The 18,899-nt window shown below is 34.2% G+C and overlaps 1 protein-coding gene across 10 annotated transcripts in view; it reads left to right on the top strand.

Moving 5' to 3' along the window:
* atos (atos homolog atossa) overlaps positions 1 to 18,899 on the top strand; it is a 322,345-nt gene that overhangs the window by 230,591 nt on the left and 72,855 nt on the right. For 9 of the 10 annotated variants that reach the window (XM_090400982.1, XM_090400981.1, XM_090400979.1 and 6 more), the window contains exon 6: positions 7,185 to 7,313. The exons of the other annotated variant lie outside the window; for it this stretch is intronic. In XM_090400982.1, the coding sequence (XP_090257108.1) occupies positions 7,185 to 7,313 (129 nt within the window). The remainder of the gene's footprint in view (positions 1 to 7,184; positions 7,314 to 18,899) is intronic. 10 annotated transcript variants of the gene reach the window in all.

The following is an 18,899-nucleotide window of genomic DNA, read 5'->3' as shown; positions in this document are numbered from 1 at the left end:
GACAATATATTGCAGATTTTATGGACAATTAACCAAGTAAAAGATGATGAGTGGGCGTGTGATATAGCATTCCTTGTAGATGTCACCAGATACCTAAACAAACTGAATCTTAAATTGCAAAAACAAGGACAACTGGTTCATGAACTGCATGGACATGTCAAAGCTTTTTGTAATAAACTAAGATTGTTGGAAAATCAGATAAGAGCTAAAAATTGTTATAATTTTCCTACTCTAGCAACTCATAAAAATATCTCTTATAATTGTTATGGAGATGAACTGAAGGCATTAATAGAGCAATTTGATACAAGGTTTGCTGACTTCAAAAACAAAGACTCCACATTTGCTATATTTGCTCGTCCGATGAATGCTGATGTAAATAATGTGCCAGAAAACTTACAGATGGAACTTATTGAGCTTCAGGCAGATTTAGTGCTAAAATCACAATTTAACAACATTGCTTTGACGGATTTTTATAAATTTTATTTGATGGAAGAAAAATATACAAATTTACGCGCCTTTTCAAGAAAAATCATTTGTCTTTTCGGCAGCACATATGTGTGAACAGTTTTTTTCGAGGATGAAATACAATAAATCAAAAATTCAGACAAGAATAATGAACGAAAACCTCGAAAATTCTGTGCGATTATCTTTTAGTAATATTAACGTCAATATTGATAGTCTCGTAGTTGAAGTACAAGGCCAGTCTTCACATTAGATTGTTATGTCGTTCATTATATTATAAAATTTATGTAGAGCTTTATACCAAAGCATTATATTAAAAATAAACGAAATATGAAGTAGCAACTTGTTTTAATTCATTTAATATTAATTTATTTTATTTAATAATTTGGCCCCCGAACTAGGAAAGGTTGCCCATGCTTGCTCTACATCATTCCTTCTACACAACCTGTATATTAATTCATTTGCTATGAGTGCCCTCCTCTCCTCAAACTTGTCTCTATCATAGAGTTGCAGGAGACTTAAGTTTTTATCTTCTCACTCTTCAATTTTGCTTTGTTTGAGAGGTATTATATGAGGGAGGATCTGAAGGAGTTGTTGGATGAAACAAAAGTGAAGAGCAAGAGGATTATTAGTGCCAACTAAGACAGTTAGTTCTTTCACCTTACCTTTTTTGCATCCAGATGGCATGGCTAATATCATTAATTTTTGCACCAGAGAAACATGATTTTGTTATACCTTCATTAGGTATTCCTCTGATCATTGAGTTTCCATACATAATTTTCTCCTTACCATGTTTTTCTTGTTTGTTGACATGATCTTGATGTTCACCTTTCTAATTCTAATCTCTTGCTACATAATGATGATGATGTCATCTTTTAAATACTTCTTAAAAACAGAGAAATAGCACTGTATGCATCTCTATTTATTATTTTATTTTTTGAAGAGATTAAGGTTGTAGTTGAAGGCTGTCCTGTAGACTAGAGGAGAAGCAGGTTTGCTGCATTAGAAGTTTGACTGTAAAAGGATGTTAGGCAACTACTGCCTGTGTTTTAACAAACTTAGTGGAAAGTGGAAGAATGATGGATGCTAGTTCATTGGAGCAGAACTAGCATGTAAGACTGAAATGGGCTGTTTTTCAGACATTGATTGAAGTAACTCTGTGAGAGAGAGGGATCATAGACCAATTAGATTAGACTGTCCTCCTCTGTACAGCATCAAGGGCAGCCCTTAGTTCACTGCCCCAAATATAAGAACGAAAACCTCGAAAATTCTGTGCGATTATCTTTAAGTAATATTAACGTCAATATTGATAGTCTCGTAGTTGAAGTACAAGGCCAGTCTTCACATTAAATTGTTATGTCGTTAATAACATTTTAAGGTTGGTCAGAACTGAGAATTGTACAAAGCTAGTAGATGGGTGAACAAGAAGTAGCTTCTTGAGCAGAAAAGATTCCAACTTTTTAAAAAAAGTTGAGGAAACAATTGATGTAGTATGTGTTTGTGCTAGGAAAGACTAGAAATAAATTTCAATCAGAGAAGACAGATCTGATCTTGTCTGGCAATTTGCATATTATCAAGAGTAAAGGAGGTTGAATTAAGATCCTTTTTTTTATATTAAAAAAAGCAGGACTGTATTTTGGTGGAGAAGGTCATTTATGTATTGGAAAAAAGAGAGTAAGCTAACCCTGGGGTACTCCTGCAGGAAAGTTCAAATAGAGGAAGCCATTCACCATGATGTGCCGTGATTGACCAAGTGTTAATAAGCAGAGTAACTATTATTAATAATTAATCATGCACTGTAGATATAATGAATTAAAATTCTATTAAAATGAATTAACAGAACCCAATCTTATAACTACTAGTATTAGATAAACATGCTCTTCGTAAGTGAGGAGGGATACTAATCATGAAACAATAGTGGTAAATGATGACTTAGTTGATAAAAAGAAATAGATACACCATGATATTACTGGACATCATACAGGTTTAAGAGAATACTGCACTGAAAGATTATTACATAAATTGAAGCATAGGATGTATAATATTCTGGTACATGGATAAAATTTCAGCTGAACTGACAGGCAACCAAGTTCAGTGAATCAAGTCTAGGGGAATTAGATGACAAGTAGTATATAATATGCTCTACTTAATACCCAGCTTGTTACCAAGACAGATAAGCATTGAAATAGACCTAAAACGTTCACAATAGTTTACCAAATCCAAGAACTACTACTGCTGAAAGGCAGTGATATGATGGTTAGATTCTTTTCAGCAACTTGATGTCTGTTGCTTCATCAAGTTTAGTTTATTAATTTAACTCTGTTCCTCAAATGTTAATTTGCATATGTTTTCACTAAATGGCAGCAGGGTATTCTACTCTTCTGCACATGACTCACTGTTTCCACTACTTACTTTAGCTATCAACTATACACAATGTGAATTTTTTTCTATTTATATATTCACTGGACATTCACAGATGTCATATGGTCACTCTGATACTCAGTGATGTGCCACACCAGGCCTCAACATGTCCTATTGTTTGCTTTTCTGGAGACTTCGACTCTCTGAAGATTAGTTGCTCCATACACACCATCCATCCATCTCATTGATGGTCTCCCCTTCTTCCGTTTCCAGGAACTTTACCTTCTATTACTGTTCTGAGAAGTCCTCCTTCCATCCTTTCAATGTGTCTAAAATATTTTAACTTTCTTTTGTCAATATCCTTAAGGAGCCTTAAAGTTCTACTGATCTTTTCTAACACCCATTCATTTGTATGCTTTTCAGTATATGATATCCTCAACAGCCTTCTGTAGCACCACATCTCAAAAGCAGATATCCTTTTTCTATTTGACTTCTTTATGTTCCAAGTCGAATTTTGTTAACAAATTTTATATAGAATGTGCTTATTTGTTCGTCTTCTTCTTCCTTTCCAGGCTTATATAGGCCAAGTGGCCTGTTCCGGGCTCAATTCCATCTTTTTAAGGGTCTTCCTCTGCATCGAGTACCTTTTGGGTGGTAATTTAGAATTTGTTTAGGTATTCTGCTTCTATTCATTCTTTGTATGTGTTCTTTCCATTTTTCTCTATAGCAAATAACTGTTTTATTTAGGGAGGTTGTAATTCCAAGTTTTTTTCTGATTTCGCTGCTTTTCATTTGTCCATTATTGTGACTCCTTCAGTTCTGCGCAGAAATTTCATTTCGGATGATTCAGTTCTTCTTTCATCTGCTTTTTTTATTGTCCATATCTCACTGCCATAAAGTAAGGTTGGTTTAGCTACTGTATTGTAGATTCTCATTCGTGTGTGTTTTTGTACATAATTGGGTTTAAAGATTTTATTTATAATGCCTGTTACTTTTAAAAATTTGATATCTTTGGTTCTATATCAGCTTCATTTTCATATGACATTGTGCAACTTAAATATTTGAATGTATTTACTTGCTCTATTATTTTGCTGTTTATTACTGTTTTGCTTCTTATTGGATTAGCACCTTTGAAGGCGATGACTTTTGTTTTGTCTGTTGATATTTCTATACCATATGTTTTTATCAGATTATTTAGACTGCATAATGATTTTTGTAGTTCATCTTCATTATTTCCAAAGATTATTTGGTCATCAGCAAAAAGAAGAGTAGCTAATCTGGTGTTACGGTTTATCTTGAATCCTCCTTCATTAGTTATCTTCCATTCTTTTATGATTTTATCTATGTATATATTAAATAAAACCGGTGAGAGAGGGTAAGCCTGATGTACTCCTCGATTTATTGGTTTCCAGCTTGATGTTGAATTATTGTACTTCACAGATATTTTATTATCTTGATATATATTAAATAAGACTCTAAAGAGTTGGTTTGGTATCTCATATTCTTCCAGGATTTCCAATAGTTTTTCTTTGATAATTTTATTAAATGCTCTGGTGTAATCTATAAAAGCTATGTGTGTGTGTATTCATTTCTCTCTGTTTTTCGATTAGTAATTTTAACGTAAATGCAGAGTCTATGCAAGACCTGCCTTTTTTGAATCCATTTTGTTCTTCTATTAATTTTGGGTCTATTATACGTTTAAGTTTATATGCTAAGATTTTTGCATATACTTTATAACAGGTACTAAGTAAGCTGATTCCACGATAATTGTTACAATCAGATTTGTGTCCTTTTTTGTAGATGGGAATAACTATTGCTTTGGTCCAATCTTGTGGGAATTTTCCTTCTTTCCAGATCATATTATAAAAGTTAAGTAACCTGAGTGAGAATTCAAGTCCTGCATATTTGATAAGTTCCAAGTTTATATTGTCTTCTCCTGGAGCCTTTCCTGTTTTGCTTTGGGTTAATGCTTCTGTTAATTCTTCTAGAGTGATGTTTTCCAAGTTATCAGAGATGTTTACAAAGGGTAGTTTTCTGTTTTGAATGTTTTCATCATACCATAGATCTTGGTCGTAATTTTGCCATGTTTCTATTTTAATGGTATTAATATTTGCTTTTTCTCTAGTTTCATTGCTTAGATCTTTGAGGATTTTATATGCATTAGGTCTTTTGACCATACGGTCTCTCTCTAATTTTGTTACAAAATTGTTCCATCTGTTTCTGTTTATTCTCCTGCATGCTGCTTTTACTATTGCTTTTTTTCTGCTGTATTCAATTTTTGATTCTATTGTTTTTAGGTGCCAGTTTTTATATGCTTTTTTCTTTTCTTCAATAATGCATTTAATTTCATCATCCCAGTCCCTAAGTCCTCTTTTTCTTTGTTCCTAAACTTTCTTTTGCAGCTTTTGTCATTATGGTTTTTAGGTTTGACCATTCTTCTTCTATGTTCTGATTTTGTTTTATACTTGTCATCCAGTTCTTTATTCTTTTTTTGATACAAGTCTTTAATACTGCTGTCGTCCAAAAGTCGAACTTTGAACGATTCAAAATTTTTATTTTCCTTGTGCTTTTTTGTTGTTTTCCATCTTGGTTCCCATTTTATTTTTCCAATTAAAAGATAATGATCTGATTCTATTTCAGATCCTCTGTATACTCTTGTATCTATTATCATTTCTGACATTTTGATATTGCTGATTATGTAATTAATAATGCTTCTTGTGTCTCTTGCTTCCCAGGCATATCTGTGGATGTCTTTATGTTTGAAGAAGGTGTTCATTATTTTAAGGTTATTGCTTATAGTAAAATCTCTTAATCTATTTCCATTCTATTACAGTTAAGTTCTCCGATGGGTCCTATGTTTGGTTTATATGATCTATTGCCAATTCTTACATTGAGATCTCCTATTACCAAAATGTGATCCTTAGGATTGGTCTTATTTAATATGTTCTGCAGTTGGGTGTAGAAGTTTTCTGAGTCCTCCTTTTTTCCTTCTTTAGGTGCATAAGTTCCAATTACTGTCATATAGCCTCTGTCTATTTTAATTCTCATTTCTATTATTCTATCGCTCCAAAAGTTGTAATGGATTATATTGTTTCTAAGAGATTTGTGTAGAAAGATCATTACAGATTTAGCTCTCTCTTCTGCTTTTACCCCACTGTATATATAGATATAATTTTCAGTTTCATCTGTTCCTCTCTGCTTTTTTTAGATTCTGTAATTACTGCTATTTTTACATTTCTTTCTTCTAGTGCTTGGTCCAGTTCTATGATTTTGTGGTGGATACTTCTCACATTCCAGGTGGCTATATTCCAATAGGTGTATTTCTGCTTTTTTTTTGTTTTCGATAATTTTCTTCTCGAATCCTTATTCCAAGCCGGTTCGTTACCAAAAAAATCTGTCCATTTACTATCTTCATGAGTCTTTTTAGTGGGTTAAAATTTTGACTGAGAGGGTTACTGGCCATCTGCAGTCTAACTTGGTGATGGGGCTGCCATCTTGAGGCCTTCAAGCTTGCCTTAAGTAGTAGGAGAGAATTTTAAAGAAAAGACATAGACATAGAGATAGAGTAGAGATAGAAATAGAATGACCCATAGCCCTCGATTACTCTAATAGCATTAGGGTTGTGAGTTAAAAGAGTTGGGCAAGGAATGCCATATAGGAAAGATTAAAGAGCAAGGGGGGCCTACTTCAAAGAAGAGAGAGAATAGACCCAGCTAGGGGACCATGGGAAAGCCACTTCCCTTGCTATCAAGATGATAGCCCCCTGTGGCCCTGTTGGTCCACAAGTCCTTATTCAACATATTTGGATAGTTGGGGAGCCCGCCATGTCTGGTGGGCTCCCCTATCCGCCACCCAGGGGACGTGCTCTCTGGAGGTTACAGGGTCTTTCGAGAGGTGCTTATTTGTTTATTCATTTAAATGACCTCAGTACCCAAATTTACTTTGGAAGGGGGAATGGACACTTCAGTATATAAGACATTCTCTCTAAGAGGATAAAATAGCCATATTTTTCAAGTAATATATGGCTTATTTTCATAGGAAGCCAAAGTCTAAAAGCGATTTACGATGTTAACTGTTCAAGTGTGGTATAAATTCCACATGGAGACTGTTTGTTCACCACTTGTCTTATTGAGTATTAAAACAAGGCTGGGTTAAGCAACGAACAAAGTAATGGAAGAACAACACAGAATGAATATTTGAAAAAGACTAACAACGCTGAGCACAAATAAAATTGGAAAAAGTCAAATTTGTATCATTATATATTTATAATAGCATTATTGTCTGCATTCCATTCCTTATGATTATTTCTATGCAGCAACATCAATATTTTTATGACATTATTCACTGGACATGTTTCCTAGATTGATTTCTTCAGTAATGGCCATCTTGTTCCTTCTGCTGAAGAGAAAGCCCAATTCAGGCGTTCTCTAGATAGTGCCACAAGTCTTGTGTTCCATCAGAAAACAGGTCTCCCATTAACATCCAGTCCAGTAAGTAAATTTTCTTAACTGTTTCAAAACTGTTTTCACAAAAAAGCTATACTATGTTTATATATCTTTTTAGAAATATCTTTATACACTCAGCATTTAAACCAACAATCCTCATTATATTTATTACCATGTGACATCTCCAAAAGTTTCAAGAATTATTGCTAGAAGGCATTTAATGAATATAATTAACTTAAAATCATTTCCTTCATGATTACAATGTGATCAGCATTCATTATTAAAAATTATGGAAATAATTTCCACATTATAGTAAAACTTCAGTTTAATATAAACAAAATAATCGCTCGATGTTTTGACCTTCATATCAAGGTGGTCATCATCTGAAGTATACATGTGTATACAAAGAAACAAGCATATGTTACAATCTTCAAGGTATAAAGTCACAGTAATTTGGTCAACCGTTAAAATTACTGGCCTGACCTCTGGTGAAAAAAAGTCTATAAGAGTCCTGTTATCATTATCTATTTGGTTACAAATCATTAAGAGAGGATATTTTGGAAAGAGTTCAGAGAAGATTCACAAAGGTCAGTGGTCTTTTGAATTTGGAGTATGAGGACAGATTAAGAGAATGTAAATCGCAAAGCCTCATGAATAGGAAGAAAGGGGGGGGGGGTATGATTATGACATATAAGGTAGTCAGGGGGTTGTTATCAGGTTGACATGGAAGAGATTTTTCATAGAATAAGAGAGGGGGTAGAACAAGAGGCCATTGCTGGAAACTGTATAAAGAGGATGTGAGGAGAAGGTTTTTGCATGGAGAGTGGTTGGTGAGTGGAATACATTGCTTGAGTGTGTTATGAATGTAGACACATTGAATCATTTTAAGGCATGGTTGCATGAGCATTGTGTGTACCTCCCATGATGAGTCTGACTCCATTGAGGTCGGATGATAATAATAATATATTAAACTAGAGAACAATGTGCTCTTGCGTAATTATTCACATAAATTAGAACAAAACAGTATAGATGGTGGCTGGCCAATGAGCTGGAATTATGGCTTAGATTTATGGGTTATGGATTAGCATTAAAATTGTAATGTTAATGTAATTGTAAAGCTAATCATAATGTAAAATAGAATTCTGCACCATTACGATCTTAATGCTACTTTTAAACCATGAATAAAATTAAAAAACAATCATCTTCCCAAATTTGGCCCACCCTGGAATATACTGTATCCATTGCACCTGTAACTTACCTTATATTGGTGAAACAGGATGCACAATTCCTTTCCATATATGGGTGGAAAAAAAAACAAAAAACAAAAAAACTTCACATTAAATTTAGTAATTTTGGTGAAGCAGGACTCTCAGATCACGCTCTTAATACTTTACACCAAATTGATTGGAAAAGTATCTGTTCTTTACACCTAGTATGAATGCAAATTTAAAGAAGCCTGTGAAATTTTGATCAACCATCCTAATCTTAACAATAATGGTAACATAAATATCCCAAGCATTTGGATAGCACACATTTGACCCACTTAAGTTCAAGTTTTCCAGCAAACCTTTACTTTAGTACTGTAAGCAAAAATTTCAGCTCTTATTGGCCACCATCTATAACGTTTTATTCTAATTTATGTGAGTAGTTATGTGAGAGCATGTTGCTCTCTAGCTTAATATATCTCTTAATCATTTGTAACCAAATTGATGATAATAATAACAGGACTCTAGCTTTGATGTAGTAAGGGTTTTTTTTTTTTTTTTTTTTCATCAGCAGGCAGACTAGTAGTTTTAACAGTTGACTGAATTAGTGGGACTTTAGCATACCATGAAGATTATAATGTAGCTTGTTTTTTTTTTGTGTATATGTGTATATTCCAGATGATGATGATGATGACCTTAATATGAAGATTTGAAATGTTGAGTGATTATTTTGGTTTAAATTAAACTGAAGTTTTACTATAACATGTTAGTTGTTTCAATAATTTTTAATAATGAATAACTTAAAAAAAATCATATTTTCTTCCCTGGGTTTCCTCTGAGTTGCTGCAATTTCCTCATGTATTAAGTCAGAACTGCAAATTCTTTTTATTTTCAAAACCAAAAAGACAGAGACCTGAAGACAACGAAATTTTAGGTGTTTTCTAACCCTCTGAAATGTGTCTTTGAAAGTCTGGCTTTCGATGGACATATTTTGAAAACAATGAGTGATTTTTTTCAAGTGTGTGTGTGTGTGTTCTCCCAATTGCCTTATGGATCATGGCTCTATTTATATTTTAAAGAGGATAAGAATGAATTTTCAGTTTTTTTTTTAATTACTTCTGGATCATGGCTTCTTGTATATACCTTAACTGTGTGTTCCAGTTTATGAAACCCATTTTATGAACTTGATGAAGCTGTTTTTCATCTAACAGTGGGCCTTAAAGGTCTTGTCACTGAATTCTCACTACACCTTTCTGTTGCATATAACAGAATTTACACATGCTTCTTACCCCCCCCCCCCCCATCACTTTGTACATGTCTGTAATATCCTTTCACTTCTGTGCACAGAAAATCTTCTCTCATAACTAATATACTGGAGATCAGATATAACTCATGCCTTGGTTCTTTCCATCCTTTATCGCTAAAAAATTTGAATGTTTAAATCTGCAAACAGAAATCTGGATACAACCTAATTAAAGCTTTGTACAAGATAGTAGTTATTTCTTATCTCTTGTTTATCATTATATTAATCCTTTGTCTTTTCTTTCTTTGTGATATGGCATTTACATTTCTGTTTCCTAATGATCAGTATTTATTTATTTATTTATTTATTTATTTTTTTATGTATTTATATCTAAATTTATTTTAGTAAGTATAATTGACTTCTTTATTTAATGAGAACCTCTAGGAAGGTTGTGGGGGGACAGATAACAAAAATTGAAGTTCAAATTACAGACTGTGATTAGAGCGTATTAGAGGGGGTTGTTAAGATCTTATAATTCTTAAGTAGTGTCTATTTGCTATGATCCCTGTAGTTGTATTCATTGATGGAAATTCATTGATGGAAAAACAAATGGGATGATTGTTAAAGGAGTCTATAGAGAGTCAGCATGGATTTGTTAAAGATCATATCATATTTTACACATTGACTTACATACTGCAGTGAATGCCTTTGATAGACTGCCAACCGCCACGTGATAATACACAGATGAGGTTGGTACTAACATTTGGGGAGACAGGGTTAAACAACAAATTGGCAGCTTGGATAGGAGATTGTCTTTCTGATAAGTACCAGAAACTTGAATATAGGAGAGCAGTCTTCCAGAAGTTGAGAGTGACAAGTGGCATGCTGCAAGGCTACTGCTTTGAGTGGTAAGGAATATTCAATGTACTCCAAATGATGCAGAGTTAACGGGATTTAAGAGAATTAATACTGATGTCATAGCTTTTCAGGAGGATCTGAAAAAGCAGGCATGTGAGTAGATAAGTGATGCTAATAGTTCATTGTTATTAAATGTAAAATTTTACAGTTAAAACAAAAGGTAAAACTATATTCATTAATATGCAGCTATGTAGCAAAACAATGCTTACTTTTGAAACATAAAAGTGACTGAAACCTTACAAGAATGCAACATGCTGAATGAAGTTGTTTTTGATAAGTTTGAAACTTATGAGAATACAGCTACAAATGCACATCATGGCTGAGCCACACAGCAGCTGTTGCAAGAGACTCAGTCCCCTGCTGACTGTCAAAGATGATGCACTAGATGAGTTGTGTAATTTTTAAAAGTTTTGACACTACATACAGTACCAAAATTGATACATAATATACTGTATATATATTATGTATGATTATATTTTCAGTTGAATTAAATTATGTAATTTATCAAAATTAAGTGGATATTGAATACCACATTATTTCTTATTTTCAGTTGAATTAAATTATGTAATTTATCAAAATTAAGTGGATATTGAATACCACATTATTTCTTATTTTCAGTTGAATTAAATTATGTAATTTATCAAAATTAAGTGGATATTGAATACCACATTATTTCTTAGCCGAATAAGAAACTCAAAGATTGGAAATCTAACCTAAGAGTTTCATGCCAAATATAGAAAACTATAAAGTTCGGCAAACCAAGCGTAAGCCAACACCTGGTAGTGCAATGCTAGGCCAACAGGCTTCACTTTGCCGAAGTGAAGCCTGTTGGCTCTTATTTCAGTGAATGTAATTTATCATTTTTTTAAAAAAAGAATTTTGGGAAACTTATAAATGTAAGGTATCTTATGCACTTTCTTTCACAAATCACTGTCTATCCTCTCAGTTCAGGGTTGCCCAGGCCAGTCAAATTTGCTGCTTAAAGAGAGCTTATCTGGCTTAGAGGGAAAGTCTGCACTATCATCAGCAAAACTGTGGGTAGGGTCACTGGTCAATGAGAAAAGTCAATTATTTAAAAAATATAAAATTGATAGAAAAATAGAAACAAAAATAATCCTTAGCCCAGCCACAGCAAAATGTGCTATAGGTTTGCAAATAATCTTTTGTTGGTAGCAGCAACATTAAAAGAAAAAAGAAAGAAATGTATAAAAGAAAGAGGATAGGTGATAGCAGAATCCTGAGGCATTCCTGCATTGACAAAGAGGCCTAAGGAGAGGACATCAACTATGACATGCAGTGAATGACCAGAAAGAAAGCTGGCTATCTAATTGCACCTGGTAGAAGGTAAAGCAAAAGATATCAGTTTACTGAGCAGGTTTCAGTGGCAAACACGATCAAAAGATCTGAAATCAAGATCAATAGCACATATTTCTCCAAATCTTTTAAAGGTGAATATCCAGTGCCAGATGATGTAAGCAAAGTGATCTATCATGGATTTAGTGGCTGAATCCATACAAATGGTCATTGATTAATTGGTTGGGCATAGTAGAGAAGGTGATTGTTGATGATCTCAATTACTTTGAAAAGGAGTGAAGTGAGTATGAATGAGTCAGAAGTTTGATGTCAGAATTTTATCATCCTTTTTTTGAAATATGTTGGATATATTCTTATTCTGTGTATTGAGATAAGTGCCAGCTGAGTAGAAAACATTGTAGAGATGATAAAGAACAGGCATTAGTTCTGGAGGAGGTTTGACTACAGTTGAAGATATACTACTGGAAGGCTTTAGTGTTGAAGTTATTCTGTATTCTTCTGATGTTTTTTTTTTTTTTTTTTTTGCTGAAAAATGACACTGTATCTAGTAGAATAGGAGAGGATCTGCCATAGTCATCTATGCAGGAATTGGAAAAGAATGCCAGGAGATCAAATTTATCATTAGATGCTGTAATAGTGGTTTCATTTGGATGAGAGAGAGGGCAGGGTGGAAATGGTGCAGGTGAGCAGAAATTGTATGTAATGGGCTTTTCAAGGGACCAGAAGACATGACTTCCATTTGGGCAGAGGTTTGTTTCCTACTATTGGCCCAAAAGGAGTCAGATTTGTTTGCTGATTGTAGGTAGAGTACAACTAAGTTCTTTTTATATTAGGAGTAGTGCAACCATCGAAAAGAGGAATTCTAGAGGACATCCCATTTGGCACCCTTGTAATACCCAAGGACATGAGGTTGGGAGTATTTTGTGGGAGAGAAATTTGCACAAGATTATGGTATTAGTAACTAAGAGGAAAAATGATGCTCCATATGATTGCCCTTGATATCTCAAAGGCATTTGATTGTGCCTGACATCAAGGCCTTCTCAACCCATCTTATGGTCTCTCTCCTGTGCTTTGCAATTGGATTACCAGCTCTGTCTGGTTTTATTTTATTTTTCCCTGTCATGGTGAATGCCTTCCTCTCATCAGACTTCTTTATCAATGCTGGCACACCATAAGGCTCTGTACTCTTGCTCATGATCTTCCTACTTCACATCAATGATCCTCTCTCTCTAGCTCTGACTTTAAATCCTATTCATATATATGCTGATGACAACAATTCGCATTCCTCTTCTTCATTTTTAAAAATCCTGTAGTATTCAAATGATGGAAACTTCGACATCTGCCATAACCTGTGTCTTAAACACTGATCTCCTCATGAATTTCAAGTGGTGTGAAGACATCTTAGTGAATTTCAATGCCATTAAAACACAATCCTATCTTATTACCTACAAGAAAGATCCCACTATACTTCCTCTTACATTTTGATAATGTTCTTTCAAGATTAGTTCTCCCTTCTGGGGATAACCTTTAGATCCACCTTATCCTGGCATTAATATATCACATCAATAGTTTCCTCACCTTCTAAAAAACTTGGCATTTTTTTCTTTCAAAGTACTACTATTCTTCTGTTGAAATCCTATGGTGGGAAAGGTGGTGTGCTATTGAGATTCCTGATACGTTCCCTCAAAGGGTACATGCTACTATGATAATATATGATATGGTATATGATAATAACTACATGAATAATTTCATTATTACCAACTTCCTATCAAAAATTTATAAATTAATTTGTCATCTGTCAGGATTCTAATATTGTCAGACCCTATATTTTTGGTCTTCTAAGGTACTTCTAACTGCATCAGTAGACCTACTTCTTGGTTTTCTTCGGGCTCTTTTCCTGGCCAAAGAACACTTGTTTTGCAAACCTTCCCTCTCCTATTCTATTTAAGTGACCGTATCACCTTAACACCAACATATTGTTGGAGAAGCTTGTGAGAACTAGAATCCAGAGTTGGGTTGACAACAATGGTATTATCTTTGATGGAGAGCATGGATTTGCTAAATGGAGGTCATGTTTTAGTAATCTACTTACTTATTATAATAAAGTGACTGCTTCCTTGGAGAGAGGAGAAGGATACACAGTAATATACTTGGATTTCGCAAAGGCTTTTGATAGAGTACCTCATGATAAGTTGACAGTCAAACTAGAGCAGATGGGGTTGGATATTAGATTAGTGCATTGGATTGGAGACTGGCTATCTGATAGGTATCAACAAGTTGTGTATGGGGGTGCGATATCCAGGAAAAGGAAAGTCACTAGTGGAATGCCTCGGGGTCTGTTTTAGGGCCATTACTGTTTAACTTGTATATTAATGATATAGGTGAAGATTTGGATGGAGATATTCAGTTGTTTGCAGATGATGCAAAGTTGGGATGAACCATGAAGAATAGTGAAGATGTTGTGGCCTTACAGGAAGACTTGAATAGATTGAGTGATTGGGCATGGAAATGGGGATGTGAGTTCAATTTTACAAAATGTAAGGTTTTAAAATTTGAGAAACAAAGATGGGATGCAGAATTTATGCTTGGTGAGAATATATTGTTGGAAGTAGAGGAAATAAGAGATTTGGGGGTTGATAGTGGATAAGGATCTAAAACTTAGGGGACACATCGCCAAAATTGTGAAGACAACGCAAAGGCTTCTGGGAATGATGCGGAGGACACTGATGTGTAGAAGTAGGGAAATTCTTGTTCCGTTGTATAAGGCTTTGATTAGGCCACACATGGACTATTGTGCCCAGAATGCTGGCATACCCTAGGTTCTATACTCTTGCTCATGATCTTCCTCCTTCACATCAATGATCCTCTCTCTCTCTCTAGCTCTGACTTTAAATCCTATTCACATATATGCTGATGACAACATTTCACATTCCTCTTCTTCATTTTTAAAAATCCTGTAGTATTCAAATGATGGAAACTTCAACATCTGCCATAACCAGTGTCTTAAACACTGATCTCCTCATGAATTTCAAGTGGTGTGAAGACATCTTAGTGAATTTCAATGCCATTAAAACACAATCCTATCTTATTACCTACAAGAAAGATCCCACTATACTCCCTCTTACATTTTGATAATGTTCTTTCAAGATTATGTCTCCCTTCTGGGGCTTTCAGAATCACCGGGTTTTCAGAAGGATGAAGATGTTGGAAAGGGTCCAAAGGCGACTGACTAAGGTAGTTTCTGACCTCTGGAATGTCGAGTATGAGGAAAGATTGAGAAGATGTAATTTGCAGAGTCTGGTGGACAGGAGGAAGAGGGGAGATACGATAGAGACTTACAAGTTGGTAAGGGGTTGTTATAGGATCAATGCTGGAGAAGTTCTACAGAGAATAGTGGGAGATCAGGGGAGAACCAGAGGTCATCGCTGGAGGCTGTATAAAGAGGATGCGAGTATGGGAGTGAGAGGCAGGTTTTTTTCGTGCAGAGTTGTGAATGATTGGAATGCCTTGCCTGAAGGTGTAGTGTCTGCAAGGAGTTTGAATGTGTTTAAGACACGGTATGATGAGCTGTGTGTGTGATAAAAGGACCTCCCAGATGAGTCTTTGACTCCATGAGGTCGTGGGGTGGTAATAATATTTCTAAATGCTAACAATGCCAAGTTTTCTTTCCAAATATCCTTATTATTAATATGATACAGCACTGATGTTCACACGTTTTTAATGCATTTGTTGACTATCCTAATCTTTCTCAGAATTCTTACATGTGTAGTCTCCAGTCTTTGGAGACTACAGATCAATAAAACACTTGATCTTCAATCGAGTGTTTTATTTCTATCCCAGCAGTCAGATCCATAAATTAAAATTAGTTTGAACACTGTGATACAGCTAGTTTAGTGTTTTGACTAATTTTTTCCTTATTCCATATACAGTAGTATCTCGCTAATCCGAACTAATAAAAACCGTGCTCATTCGGATTAGCAAAAAGTTCGGATTAGCGAATTTCCCCCCCAAGAGACAACAATAACTAGCATTTAAGACAAAAATAATCAAATTCTAATGGTATATCAATTTAATCTGTAAATAAATGAAGTTACTGATAGAAAAAAAAGCTACTATATTGTAATGTAAAACTTAAAAAATAATACAGTATACAAGTTTATTTTAGTAAAATATTTAGTTTGTATATACTGTATTGTTGAGGATTCTGATTTAATAAAATTGCATACTTCAGTGCATAACTTAATTTGCATAAAAACATATCACTTTCTTGTACATAACACAAAAAAGTTTCACAAAATAATACAAAAAAAAAGTTTTTTTTCTCTATAAAAAAATGATTTTCTTTTGCTTCTTGGAAGCTGAACGAATGCTTCTTCTCAGAGCTGCATTAGCAATAAAATTTTGTGGAATGGCATATCATTCTGATTAGTGCATTCTATATGCATGTTAAAACTGTCAACTGCCGCTTCATGTATTACTTTTTTTTTTCAAGTTCTTTATCATCATCATCGCCTTCTAATTCATCCTGCAACATCATATTTATAATTTCAGCATCTGATTGATTTCGAATTCACTTTCGGTTCTACCTGTAATCCATTCCGTAACACCTGGATTTATATTTTTAACCAAATTATACACATTTAAAAATACTGTACTGTAATAATAATAAAATAAATAATAATAGTTAAAATAATTATTATTAAATAAAAATAATAGTACACAAAATAATAATGCGTAGTAAATGAAACTTTTTTTTTTCTTTCAAACCGCAGTTCGGATTACTGGATGGTTCGGACTAAAGAGGATTGGATTAGCGAGATGCCACTGTATTTTATTCAGTTGGCTTCCTATCATATCAGCTTCGCTAATTCTGTTGTCTGTCTTTGTTATTTAATTTGTTATCTTCACTAAAAAGTCAATAGTTTCACTAAACTGTTCAATAGATGTAATGCTCTGTAGGTTCTCCATTCAGGATACAGATGATATATTTGATGTTTCTGCTTATTTTTTCAGATCCGTAAGTTAAAAATGGGCATGAACACTGTTTTGTGTACCACTAGTTTAGTATTTTAATTTCTTAGTTGTTTCATATATATTTATTCATTTGATTCCCTACCATAGCACCTTTTTGATAATTAATATTATCAAAAAGGTGCTATGGTAGGGAATTTCTACCCCACTAATTTTGCTTCTTTTTTTTTTTTTCACTTTCTTCACAAAATTTTCACAATTTTTTTGTGTTGATTTCCCATCTTCACAAAAAATTATGCATAGTTTGAAATGTTGGAAGTTTATTTTGCACTTGGTTAGACTATAATAAATTTAATTTAATCCTTTATCCAAGTGTAAGCAAACAAAGTTTGCACCTGAAAATATCTTCAGGACTGAGGTAAGGTGGTGCAACACCAGGCAACTCCGAGCAAAGGTGGACCAAGCTCTCATCACTCCTTGTCTCAGTATCGCCCATAATGCAAAGCACATCTCCTTGCGGACATGTATACTGCTATGCATTAAGGGAAGGGCCACTACCCAGACTGGTTTCAACCTTTATTGAGGTCTCGTCAGTGGGAGGCAGACCTGAACGTGGAGATACTAAGGCAGAAGCAATTGGAGAGGTCATATTTACCTATATCTTCAGGCTGAGGTAAGGTGGGCAACTCTGAGCAAAGGTGGACCAAACTCTAATCGCTCCTTGTCTCAGTATCTCCCATAATGCAAAGCACATCTCCTTGCAGACATGTGCTTTGCATTATGGGAGATACTGAGACAAGGAGTGACGAGAGCTTGGTCCACCTTTGCTAGGAGTTGCCTGGTGTTGCACCACCTTACTCAGTCCTGAAGATATTTTCAGGCACAAACTTTGTTTGCTTACACTTGGATAAAGGAATAAACTAAATTTATCATAGTTGAAATGTTTGACTTGTTCCTCCAATTCAGGACAGCTTATGTTTTCATTGGTAAAAAGACAAAATTTAGTGAATGAATCCAGAAGATTTGTACTGAATTTGTTAAAGAGCTAAGTTGAATATCTACAATTTTGATAAAAAATCTAATTTCAATTTCCTTTATAGTGTAATCCATACAGATGACAAATAACATGACTTTTACATCATGTTCCTGTGCCTTCCCAATCTAATTGCTGACTAAACAAATCAAATATAGGCTGTGTTGCTCAATATCGTGTACTGTAAACGGCACCTTGTCACATGTCTTTTTCAGATCTACTAAACTTAAATACAGATCCTTGTTAAATTGTTCATGTTTTCTCAACTATCTCTGTTTGGCATGAGCTCAGCTTGCTCTTCTCCAGGTTACTCTTCTACAGTTTTTCTTGGCCTCTTCAGTATGCATAAATCTATTATTGATTTATGCATACTGAGGAATTATGAGGAATTCTATCTTGTAACCAAACACATTCAGATTGTCTGGTTAGAAGAATTTGCTATCCAGCCACTGTAAAACTTTTATATCTCCATATGTGAGCATTCCTGATTGATTATCATCTATTCATTTTCACTTTCAGATTTTTTTTATGATTTTATTTACTTCAAGTATTGATATTGTACTCTTGAATATTTTCTATCACTATTCCATCACTTGTTTCATTTGGCAATCTTTCAAAGTAATTACTCCAGACATCTTCTAGCATATCTTCAGTTTTCACATCACCTTTATCATCTGATTCCTTCTAAAGTAATCTTTCTCTGTTTCTAGGCTTTTTCAGTAGTCTGTAGGACATTTTGCCACATTTCTGTTAATTATCTTCTGTATTCTTGCCAAAATCTTCTGTCTTTCATTTTACATTACTTTCTTTTATACACTGGTTTGCTTTTCTAAATGTTTTTTTTTTCTATATTCTCTCATTGCATGCCGACTTACTTGCTAAAAACTTTTGATACACTTTCTTCTTTTCGATGACTGCCTTCTTGAATCCACTATGAGGTTCTGATT

The sequence above is a fragment of the Typopeltis vanoorti genome, chromosome 11, assembly GCF_054136105.1.
Source record: "Typopeltis vanoorti isolate ZY-2024b chromosome 11, IOZ_Tvanoo_1.0, whole genome shotgun sequence".
NCBI classification, from domain to species: Eukaryota; Metazoa; Arthropoda; class Arachnida; order Uropygi; family Thelyphonidae; genus Typopeltis; species Typopeltis vanoorti.
The sequence above is the reverse complement of the archived record's forward strand: the minus strand, read 5'-3'. Positions and strand labels throughout refer to the sequence as shown.